Source organism: Hyperolius riggenbachi, chromosome 4 (genome assembly GCF_040937935.1).
Source record: "Hyperolius riggenbachi isolate aHypRig1 chromosome 4, aHypRig1.pri, whole genome shotgun sequence".
NCBI classification, from domain to species: domain Eukaryota; kingdom Metazoa; phylum Chordata; class Amphibia; order Anura; family Hyperoliidae; genus Hyperolius; species Hyperolius riggenbachi.
Genome location: NC_090649.1, coordinates 194,548,616 through 194,561,238, shown reverse-complemented (window position 1 = coordinate 194,561,238; position 12,623 = coordinate 194,548,616). Strand labels below are relative to the sequence as shown.

Sequence of the window (12,623 nt, the reverse complement as noted above, 5' to 3'; positions counted from 1 at the left end):
CATGCAGATTTGCATAGACAATACAAGTGGATGGGACTGTTTCCACTTGTCAGGATTTCTGAGTGTTTTTCTGTGCAGAAAAAATCTGCACGGCAGAGCCATCAGAATATGCATACCGCAATGCGATTTGCATACAATGTATTTAATAGGGAATGCATGCAGTTTTGGTATGCAAATTTTCCTGCGAATTCGGATGGAATCAATGGAAAAGCACACAGGCACTGCCATGGTTAAATTCACATACAACGTCATCCATGTGAATTCGCATGAAAATTCGCATACAACCGCATGCGCAATTCGCATCCGCATGCAAATTTTTACCGTGGCGATTCCCACCGCCAAGTGGAAACATGGAAATGAGCCCTAAATGTCACTGATGAGCTAATTAGAGCTATAATAGTTTTCTTGGCAGAATACAACTTCTGAGGGCAGTGGAGGGGTAGGACAAGGTCAATAGTTCATGTATTTTCACTCTGGGACACGTAATATACTGCTACTGATTAGAGACAGTAAAACATTTAACCTACTTTGTGAATGTTTAAATAAAAAAGAAAACCATAGGAAACATAAAAAAGTCATTTTTAGGAGTAGGAGGATAAATATAATTGTTTTTCTCATCAGTTTATTTTCACCTCGGGTTCACATTAAGTATAGTATCTTTAACCTCAGATATCTTATTCAATCAGCACAGGAGTACAGTCAGTATACAGGCACTTCATTATGCATGTTTTTAATATTATGGAAACTATTTACAAATTGCTGTCATTTCATTTCAGCACCTGCTTGCCCAGCCAACAGTCACTTCAGCACCTGTGCCTCTGCCTGTCCAGCCACATGTGTACAGCCACATCCACCAGAGAACTGCAGCCTGCCATGTTCAGAAGGATGTGAATGTGATCCTGGTTATGTCATTAGTGGAGGATCATGTGTTCCTGAATCCCACTGTGGTTGCATCGAGAATGACATTTATTATAGAGTAAGTGGTAAAGAAGTTTAAGATCACTTTATCCCTAACCTATAATCACTATACAAAGTAATTTCTGTATTAATTGTTAAACTCTATTTATAGGAAGGAGAAGAATTTGTAACAGATAACTGTGAAAGCAAATGCAAATGTGAAGGAAATGGCTCTCTGAACTGCTCTCCAATGTCTTGTGCTGAAGATGAAATCTGCAAGATCCAGGATGGATTGCTGGGCTGCTACCAACCAAGCACAGCATTCTGCCATGTCTATGGAGATCCTCACTACAAAACATTTGATGGCACAGTCCATCACTTCCAGGGATCTTGCACGTACATCGTGACTCAGACATGTGCTAACACCTCCCACAGCTTTAGTGTCATCACACGCAATGAGCACAGAGGTAACCCGAGTTGGACTGCTCTTAACTCTGTCAACATTACCATAGATGGAACCCAGATCTTTATTGAAAAGAACAACATTGTGCATGTACGTATACAAACAGGTCCTTTCCTTAGGTTGACTATGTGATGCAATTTATGACTATGGTGGTATTAACTAGTTAACTATGGTAGTAAGAACTAGATTAAGCTTTGTAGGTTTAGCGATTTTCTAAGCATGTTTCATACAATTCTCACAACCTAGAGTATGCTGTAATTCAAAAATAGAAAGAAGGGCCAGGAAATGGGATTTCTAACGGGACCTGTTTTTATATCAAGATATTTATAAAATGCATTTCAAACACATAAAATCTGTCATTAATAATGTAATAGACATAAAAAGAATCCTGCAACTGAAAGAACAAGAACAATACAAAAGATACCAAAGTACCTTTAAAAAAGGACCCTATTTTACATTCAAAAGCTTTGGGTCTTGCAGTATAATCACTTGACACCTTTTATAAATAAACCATAGATCACTCCTTTGGGATCATTGATGTGTCAAATGTATGCACGATAATTTACCTCAAGAATCCATTGCCGATGCCGAACAATAGCAAATTGATGTTGCTGGTAAGTCAATCAAAAGTGTACATTGATCAGTCCTTGTGGTTGCTGAGAAGATGTAGTAGATTGCTACTTAAGTGGTATACCAGCAGGACACCCTGGTGCACGGTATTTACAAGGATTGGTTACCCCTCCCTATAGGAATATAGAAGCACAGAACAATAATTCTTCCAATGCGTTAACAACACTCTTTGAGGTGTTCACCGATTTCAAATATAGAAGTTTTGCATAAACAGGTTGTTTGGAATCTGCTTGCATTGGTTCTGCTCTAACAATAACTAAATGTTTGTTTACTTTACTTTATTGATACGGTATTACACTTTTAACCACTTTACCCCTGCGCGTACATATTTCTCCGTCCCTTTTTCCATCCTTCAACCCCCAGGGACGGAGAAATACGTACTTTCCGCGCTCCCGCCGATGTCCGCGCTCCCGCTCGTAAACACGCCGCCCGCCGCTAGTAAACACGCCGCCGCCCGGAGATCAATGAGCGGGAAAATCCATTCCCGTTCGTTGATCTCAGCCCCGCAATGATCTGCTGCCGCTCGGCTGAGCAGCGCGACCATTGTGGGAAAAAAAAAAGTTCTCAGCCTCTTTCTACTTCCTGCAAGCGTCCTTCCGGACGCTTGCAGGTTGCATAAACAAAATGTTACTGTGGCCATCTTGTGGCCAAATAGTAAAACTACATCCAAAGCATTTTTTACATAGAAATAAACTAGTTTAACACACAAAATTAACCCTTTACCTCCCACACTGCCCAAATTTTTTTTCTTATAATTTAAAAAAAAAAAATTACAATTAAAAAAAAAATACATAAATAGTTACCTTAGGGACTGAACTTTTTAAATATTTATGTCAAGAGGGTATAACACTGTTACTTTATAAACTATGGGCTTGTAATTAGGGATGGACGCAAAACTGAAAAAAATGCACCTTTATTTCCAATTAAAATATTGGCGCCAAACATTGTTATAGGGACAAAATTTAAAGGGTTTTATAACCGGGACAAAAGGGCAAATACATTTCATGGGTTTTAATTACAGTAGCATGCATTATTTAAAAACTATAAAGGCCAAAAACTGAAAAACAATAATTTTTTTCCCACGTTTTTTCCAATTTTCCCATTAAAACACATTTAGAATAAAATAATTCTTGGCATAATGTCCCACCTAAAGAAAGCCTAATTGGTGGCGAAAAAAACAAGATATAGTTCATTTCATTGCGATAAGTAATGATAAAGTTATAGACGAATGAATGGAAGGAGCGCTGAAAGGTGAAAATTGCTCTGGTGGTCAGGGGGTAAAACCCCTCAGTTGGGAAGTGGTTAAAAGTTAAAAGTTGTGATTAGTGGCTATAAGTGGTAATTTGGGTGCCCAAAGGTGCCCGAGGTTTATATTTACCAATATAATCAGTTATAGTTATTCAACATTTCATAGCGATATTTACTGTTTATAGCCACAAATTGTGGTTTTTAACATTGCCACCTATGATGGTGAACATATTTGGAGTTATGGTTAGGAAGCAAGGTTTAGTGTTAGGAGTGTTGGGGGTCCTTAGGCACCAGGGGGAGGTGGCTAAGGTTAGGCACCAGCAGAGGGCTTAAGGTTAGGCACCACTAGTAGGGGGTTAAAAGTAGGCACCACCAGGTGGTGGGTTAAGATTAGGCACCACCAGGGATAGACATCAGTAGAGGGAGAGTTCTGTGTGAGGGTAGGGTTAGGTTAGGTCATAGTAAAATATAGGTAAAGATTACTGATATTTTACAATTGTAATTGAGTAGTAGAATACTGGTAATCTGTCTGAGGCTATCTCCGGTGCTGTTTTTAGCGGGCGCCTTTTTAGAAGTATGCCCCTCAGTACTCAACCTTTTTTGATACTTGATAGAAAATAAGCATAACTTTATTTCATGTTCTTGTTTTCTCTATCTCAGATTAACAACGAGATTGTCACTCTTCCTGCCACTGTGTCTGACATACACATTTCACAGATTGGCCAATACGCTACAGTCAGTACAAACATTGGCCTTGAAATTCAGTTCAATGGTGACCATGAGCTGTTTGTTAGAGTGAAAGAATACTTCAAGGGAGCATTGTGTGGTCTCGGTGGCACCTACAATGATGATCGCCAAGATGACTTTATGACACCTGATGGAAATATAGTAACCAGTGTTAATGAATTTGGAAACAGTTGGAGAGTCCCAGATGATGGATGGCTGTGAGTATCTGGACTGTCAATAACAAAAACTTGTAATTTGGATATAGATAAAGAGACATAGGAGCTTATATGCATTTTTGCTCCATTCCCAGATCTTTCTTTTATTTAGGTCCTATTTTCATAAGCCACACAGACTGGGCTCTGCATTAACAGATTTTAACAGACATGGCACCACTAACAAAGCAGGCTGTGTGGTGCAGTGCTGTGTACAAAACTATTATTATTTATTGTGTTTATAAATCACCAACATATTTTGCAGCACTGGGCATTAAATAGGGTTACAGACAATGATGAAATGGGGTGACAGACAAGTTCATACAGAAAAAAAGGTACAAAATCATGCGATTTGTGAGATGGTCTTAGAGACCAAATAATAAGTCAGTCAGTCTGCAGGAAGGGTACCCGCTAAAGGGGGTGCAAGATCAAGTAGGGTAAACTAGGGGGATGACCCTGCCAGAGGCTTACAATCTAAGGGTAAGGGGTAGGGACACAATAAATATGGGCTGTAAAATATGTGCTTATCAGAGAGACTTAGGGCATGGTTGTTGGGGTAGGCCATCCTGAAGAGGGTGAGTGGTAGGCATTCATGTGAAAAGAGCACCTGATAAAGCTGAAAATTTGGCTATAAAAGGACGCTGGATATAAATACAATTTTTTCAGCTATAAAAGGGTGCTGGATATAGCCGAGTTTTTTTCAGATATAAAAGGGCACCTGATATAGCCAAAATTGTTTATTTTTGGTTATAAAACGGCATATATAGATATAGCCGAGAAAAGTGATATAGCTGAAAAAAGTAATGCCTGACCCTAAGACCCACCTTGTGGTGCCTAACCCAGAAGTTCCCCCTGATGTTACCTAACCCTAAGAGCCCCACTGGTGGTGCCTAAGCCTAAGACCACCAAAGTAGTACCTAACCCTAAGACCCCACTGGTGATACCTAGTCCAAAGACCCCCTGGTTGGTGTTTAACCCTCAGAGCCTACCACTTGGTGGTGCCTATCCCTTAGAAGAGCCACCCCCTGGTTATTGCCTAATCCTAACCCCACCCTGGTGGTGCCTAACCTTAATCCCCCATGGTAGTGCCCAATCTTTGCCGCATTTCATGTCAAACGTATATTTTATTTTGAACGTATATAACCATGTTAACTGATATAACTGAATTTAGTTACCTGCTGATATAGCAGGTAAGCCACATTTATATAGCCCAAAAAATATCTTGGCTATGTCCAGCATCCTTTTATAGCTGAAAAATCTTGGCTATATCCAGCACACTTTTATACCCGAAAAATATCTTGGCTATGAAAGCGCACCCTTTATAGCCAAAAAATAAATTAAAATCCTCAACTATAAAAGGGCGCTCTTTATGGCAAAAAGAAATCTTGATTTTAAAAGGGCACCCTTTTATAGCCAAAAAAAACTTGGGCGCCTTTACTCCACCTTATAGCCGAGATTTACATTGAAGTCTATGGCAGCACCCTTTTTATAAAGATGGCTCAGGCACCATTTTCAACTGATACTAAGTGATGGGTGGTGGAAATGCATTTAGAAGATTTTTAACCTAATGGGGATTGACAGCCCCATTCACCTGGATTGAATGGGGTGAGCCACTTAGTGTTCCATCATCACAGCCAGCAGTGGTGCTGAAACCACTCGGCTCTGCCATGTTTGTAAAGCAGCTCAAGAGGTCTCTGACTGAAAAACACCAGTAATCAGGCAAAATAAAGGCACATCCCATATTTATAAATATTTAAAACTTGATCCCTTGAACTAATAGATTGCCACGTTTTCACATTTGTGCAAATTCAATTATTTTTCATGAATGGCACTTTGTGTTGATCTTTTTATTTAGAAAGTGTTAATTAGCCAGATTAACCATTTTTATAATATAAAGTGGCATTTGAACTCATTTCTTAAAAGCAAACCTGAGCTAAAATTATTTTCTAGATCTCAGAGTGAACAGCCAGCCTTATCCAATATCAGCTGGGATATATACTCAAACTCCCTGCTCTTTATGACCTGTTATACACCTGTTATAGATGCTCTGTATAACAATATTTGGGCAGCCAATAAGTGGAGAGTGTAATGCTGCTTATACACACATCACTTTTTTTTTAAACATTTCTGACTGATTCAATTATCTTGATTAAATCTGCCATTCATCTGTTGCTCTACCCTTTGATTTTGTGCAGTTTATTGGTCAGAAGTCTGTTAGAAAATCTCTCATGGCTCGTTTCCACTGTGTGCCGGAATGCAAAGATGCAAAGCCGGCATACCTTTGAAACGAGATGCATCTGAATGCCTCTAGCCATAGGCATTTGAATGCATGATATGTTTTTTATATGTTTTTAAGCAGCAAGCCATCCAATCATATGCAGAAATTGTATGCATCATGCCATCCAATCGGGCGGCAGACTATTGATTTCAATAGGCTGCATTTCCCTTGTCCAAATTTGCATGTGGGGAAATGCAGTAAATTCACGCTAATGAAAAGGGCCCTTGTTGAGGGTAGGGGGGCAGGAGCAGTGGGGGATTGGTGGGCTGTAGTGTCAGGGCTTGTTGTTCAATCAATACCCAATAGATGTTGGATTAAGTTTGCGGTGTAAGGTAGGAAATGATCACTATCCAATCAAATTAAATTTGTAAAGGAATGGATTAGCTTGGCATATCAGGCCAAAATTGGCCTCACTACGGTTAGCTTATGTATCTGTCTCAGTGAACTACTTATGGTGCCTTCTTTTTACTGGGAGAGATGGTGGGAAGATGGGGCACTTTCTGTAATTTTGTTTCAGAATTTCTTTATGCATGTCTTGCTTGTATTTATTTCCATTCTCAGTGGTCTAGCAACACTACAAAGGAAATGGAAATGGCACTTTCAGTTACACTCTCTTTTTGGGCAAAACAGAATGATGAAATAAAAGAGCGAAATGTGTGATTTTATTTCTGTGTATACATTTATTGTGGCCTAGCATAATGATAAATACACTATTAATTTAGCTATTATTTATTTTTAAACAAAAAATTGCAATAATCTTTTCTACAGCAAACTTTGAAAGTCTTTCTGTTTTAACAACATATTAAATACAGTATATACAGAAAGAGTTCTAAAGACCTATATATATTTTGTTCAGATGTAATTCTACTCCACCACCGCCACCAGTCTGCTCTCCCACTGTACAAGATGAGGCTATTAAGAAATGCTGGATTTTAAGAGAAAGCAATGGACCATTCAAAGAATGTCAACCTTACCTCCGTCCACATCAGTACTTTGAGAGCTGCGTCTTTGACCAGTGTGTTACGGGAGGTGATGATGATCTCCTGTGTGGGGTCCTGGAATCCTATGCTAAAGCTTGTGAGGATTTTGATGTCATCTTGGTTGATTGGAAAAACAACACAATTTGTGGTAAGATCAGACATTCAATGTACATCAGCTTCAAGAACAAACACCAATGCTGAGGATCAAAAAAACTGATGTTTTATTTTCCACAGATCCCAACAGGCCAACAACAACTACTACTACTACTACTCCTCATACAGCAACACCGACGCAAACAGGTACTGGATATTTACACAACATATTTGATCTTCATCTTTCTAGTTAAAAATAACTGGTTTTGGTACACAAATGCAGTTGGACCAACAACTCCATTTGCAACCTTTCCTCCAAAAGACAACAACCAACTTCAATATCATATAGCATGGCCAAGTTTTTCCTTAAGAATACATAAGGTATCCATGAAACTTGGCCTTTATTTTAATTTATTAAAACAGCCTGCTATTCCATGGCAACAATATGCAACCCTTATCCGGCTTATATAATGAGGTCTGCTGAAAGATTGGGAAATTTGTTCTTGTGCAACTGCACTTACATACAATACACATAACTGCATTAAGAAATTCTTATTAAATCAAAAACAGCCTTATTTTATTTTTTGTTAAAGTTTTTCTAAAATCATTCACAAGCCGCAAATACCACAAATGCTAATTTGCTAATCTCCTAAAAAACTATCACCTTGGTCAGATTGGACCTAGTAAAGGAGCACTTTTATAACTAGTCAATGTCAGGTTTGCATGATTATTTATGTTCTCTAATGACCTTCAGCATTAGACCCTATAAGCTGGGTTTTAGATAATATCCAATAGTAGTCAAATGTGACAGGATTTCTTTCTCTTTTCTTTTTTTGTTTTTTTTATTAACCAATGGTGTTTATTAAATTAAATTTGGTGTTGCATTACAATAAAAAAATGTATTATATAACATCAGCACAGAGAAAAGTACAATAGACAAATCTGCATCAAAAAAGTATTGGTGTACTGGTAAGCTAGGTTTTTTTTTTAACGTAAGGTGTCCAATATTTCAGGGAAGGACAGAGTGGAGACAGCTAACCAGATGCAACACATTGATTAAGAGTAAACAGGGTTTCAATAATAAAATGTCTTGTCGTATTTAGGGAGGCTTCAAGGTTCAAGATACATATTATCTAAGGAAACCCTGGGAACCCATGGTGGCATGGAGAGTTTACTACTTGTTTCCAAAAGACTTCCATGACATAATTTCTTCAAAAAATACTCCATCTTAGAGAAGACCTGCATCAAAAAATTGCATTTTTCATAAATTATTATTAGTATTATATAAATCATAAGAAGCACTACTTGTGTTGTCCTAACCACTTACTGAGAAAAAAAAGGTTGAAACCTCTGGCCAAAATTATTATAATTACTAGTGACCTTAGTCCGTTTAAAAACGGGCTAGGTCTGTCACCACTCATGACCCGCCGCATGATTGCGTGCGCACGCCCGCCCCTCCTGGCCCCCCGCCACGTCATTTCCAGAGCTCTCCTCAGTGTCTCTGCGTCCCTCCCTGCACATTCGCACTGCAAAAAAACACACACACAGGGACATGGGACACAGAGACACTTGCGTTTTATTAGATAGGATGAGATTACTTCAACCAGATGTTGCCATCAAGATGCAATTTTGGATATTTACACGAGCTGAAGCTGAAAACAGTCTCAGCCACTCTCAGCTTCTTTATACCACTGCAAATGAATCTGTATCTTTATTAAAAACAAATGTTCGACGGGCAGAATATTTAATAAAAACTGATTATTTCTTGATTATACTGGTTGATAATGTTTAGATAGGAGGCCAAATATATTTTGAAAAATATTATTACTATGATAGAAATTAAAATATTAAAAAAGGGGTTTAGATGTAAAAAAATTTGTAAGTAACTTTATTAACTTTGACTTTAGTTTTACAGAATTACCTTAATTTACCATGACATTGACTACAAATGATACAAATAACAAAAAAGGTCATATCTGTTTTATTTTTTAATAGAGTCTACTATTACATCAACTTCGGCAATATCCACCACTTCTTTCATTCCACTAAAACCAGGTATGTCTGCGTAAACCATTTTAAATAACATTTGAATTAATATATTTCAAAAATAAAAAAAAATCTGTAAACAAATATATGTATTAAATCCCATTTTATTAGAAATGACTTTTTGTTTTGTCAAGAGTCTTCATTACAGTGTTCACAATCAAACACCTGATAATATACTTTGAATAAAGGTTGTTTCCAAAAATTGCATTCAGTGGCGTTACAATAAGGGCTGCATCCCTTGCACCCGCGGGGGGCCTGGGCCCCCTCTAGTGTCTGCTCAGGGCCATTTTGGGGGGCTGGAGGGGTTGCAGCATGAGGAGAGAGCATGGGCACACATCGGCAGGGAGGGGGGACAGTCGCCCTCCTCCCTTACTTCGGCCTCTCCTCTCAGCATTACCTTCCAGCATCTATTAGCAGCGACGGGCAGGAACACATACCTTCATGCGTTCCACCGCCAGAAGTTCCTCTCTTTAGGGCTCTTTCCCACTAAGACGTTGCATTAGATGTGATGTTAAGGTCGCATAACGTGCCCCTAACGCAAAGCATGTGAGCTTTGAAGTTGGACGTTATATAGAGCCGCCTTATGTGTCTCTTGATGCTTCCGTGATGCTTACTTTTTTGACGCAAACTATCGGACGAAAACGGTGCATGCGGCAAAAGACTGTGGAGACCACGTGATCGGAACACTCCACATCACGTAGTCCCGCCAGCCAATAAGCGGCCACTCCAGAAAGTAAACACTGCAGTGCAGTGCATATTAATTAGCCAAAATAAAAAAAACACACATTACTGAGCATGTGCAAACAGTCTAACGCGGCTAAAACCGCGTATAACACACAGCATGCTGCACTTTCTTTAAACGTCCAGCGTTACACTGTAACGCAACGTGGGCACTGTAAACACCCCATTGGTTTTTCATTACTGTGAGTTAGGCTGCATTACAGGCTGCTCTAATGTGCGCCTGTAACGTCCCACTGTGAAAGCAGCCTGAAGTGTCTGATGCTACTTCCTGTTTAAGGGTGAGGGGGGGGACTGTCCCCCCTCCCCGCTGATGTGTGGTCAAGCTCTCCCCTCATGCTGCAACCCCTCCAGCCCCCCAAAATGGCCCTGAGTGGGCCCGGTGGTTGGGGGGGCCCATCCAAATTTTTGCATGGGGGGGGGCAGTGATTTCTATTTTGCCCCTGATTGCTTTAGCATGAAATAAAAGTTAAAACATTTTTCTGCATTATCTCCTGAAACAAAGGGTAAAGAAAAAAATCTTAATTGCAAATCCACTCATATGTTCAACCTGTACAATGCCTTCAGAATGTAAACATGCAAGGTTCAGCTAAAATAAGTGAATGGGGTATTGATATTGGGAGGGTGGAAGGCATGCAATAAGGAATATTTTTTTTCTTTCCACCATAAGAGCACAAAAATATGTGGATTGTTGTGGGATAGATGATTTGTATCAAACTGTGCATATTGGTTAACAGGCTGATGTTTGTAAGTCAACTTGCCATGAGAAGTACCTGCTGAGCGCTGACATCATTTTATATTTGACAATTCAGATTTCATAAGTAAAAAGTAAGTCTGGGGCTTCCATCAGGTGGCTATGCCTAGACAACAAAGCTCAAATTTGCATTACAAAAGCACTGTAATTCAGTACCAATATAGTATACACCATGCAAACAACAAAAAGAGGGAGCATAGGCTAGTCTACTGTATGGCATTTATTGTCAAAAGATAGATGCTAGTCCAAGCCAAAACTAGAAGGGCTTTCCTCATCACCATCGAGCTACAAATTTAATTTTACTTCTGTATAAGCACACCACATCAAGGCTTACTTATCTGTGCAGTTGGGTAAGCTTTCCTTGGCTTTTTTGGTCAATCTAATATGTATGTGATGTTTACTTTAGTCCAGTATAGCATAGGTCCACTTAATGGTAACAGGAAAAAAGGGCACAGGCAGCTAGTGGACAAAAAGGGCGCCGCCATTTACTCCCATAGTAAATATCGTTTAATGGGCGCCGAACAGGAAAAAAGGGCGCCGGAGATTAATAACGTTTTATAAACAGCGCCCGGAGATTTTTAATGTTTTATACCTGTGCTTGTGATGATTTTCATTTACAAAATGCACCCGTGACGAATAACGTTTATAAAAATACTAAACATATTTATCCTATTTAACTAAAACATTATTTAAAATTGTATCCCTTACTGTTTGTAAAATATTATTATTCACAAAATAAAGCGATCAGTACGTAATGTAAATTGCAATATATTTTTTACAGTCACTATTTGTAGAACATTATTATCCACTTAATAAAGCGATCACTAAGGTGGGTGGTTAGGGTTAGGCACCACCAGGGGGGTCTTAGGTTTAGGCACCACCAGGGGGGTCTTAGGTTTAGGCACCACCAGGGGGGTCTTAGGTTTAGGCACCACCAGGGAGGTCTTAGGTTTAGGCACCACCAGGGAGGTCTTTGGGTTAGGCACCACCAGGGGGGTCTTAGGTTTAGGCACCACCAGTGGAGTCTTAGGGTTAGGCACCACCAGGGGAGACTTAGGGTTAGGCACCACAAGGGGGGGTCTTGGGGTTAGGGATAGGTACAGGGAGAGTTCTGTGTGAGAGTAGGGTTAGGCATAGTTTTAGTAAAATTTTAGTAATACTTACTAATGTTTTACAGAACTTGTTACGGACGTAGTTATATTTATGAAGATGCAGAGTCGTCACTACTGCGTATTGTGCATTTATTTCCAGATGGTGCTTACATCACATAGCGTGCAGTGTATAAAAGTATCACATACCGTCTATTGGAGGCTTGAAACTGTGAGCTGGTGGTGGGCGCTGGGTGCAGGGATAGCCTGACGGCCGTTTCGCACTATCTACGCGCTTCTACGGAGGCTGTTCCGACTCTGCATCTTCATTACCTCTACCTGACTTCTGTCAATATTCCAGTCAGAGCACGCTGCCTGTGCCATTAAGTTCAATCTGCTGTGGCCTTGCAGATCCTTCTGATCAACTGATTTATCCAATGTAGTGCCGACTCTTCCCGTTTTTTCCCCCT

At 39.5% G+C, this 12,623-nt stretch overlaps 1 protein-coding gene across 1 annotated transcript in view; it reads left to right on the top strand.

Moving 5' to 3' along the window:
* The window catches only part of LOC137504741 (IgGFc-binding protein-like), a 188,240-nt gene that overhangs the window by 100,402 nt on the left and 75,215 nt on the right, over nt 1-12,623 (top strand). The window contains exons 37-42 of the mRNA XM_068233324.1: nt 777-976; nt 1,070-1,450; nt 3,899-4,182; nt 7,311-7,582; nt 7,669-7,734; nt 9,523-9,582. Of these exons, the coding sequence (XP_068089425.1) occupies nt 777-976; nt 1,070-1,450; nt 3,899-4,182; nt 7,311-7,582; nt 7,669-7,734; nt 9,523-9,582 (1,263 nt within the window). The remainder of the gene's footprint in view (nt 1-776; nt 977-1,069; nt 1,451-3,898; nt 4,183-7,310; nt 7,583-7,668; nt 7,735-9,522; nt 9,583-12,623) is intronic.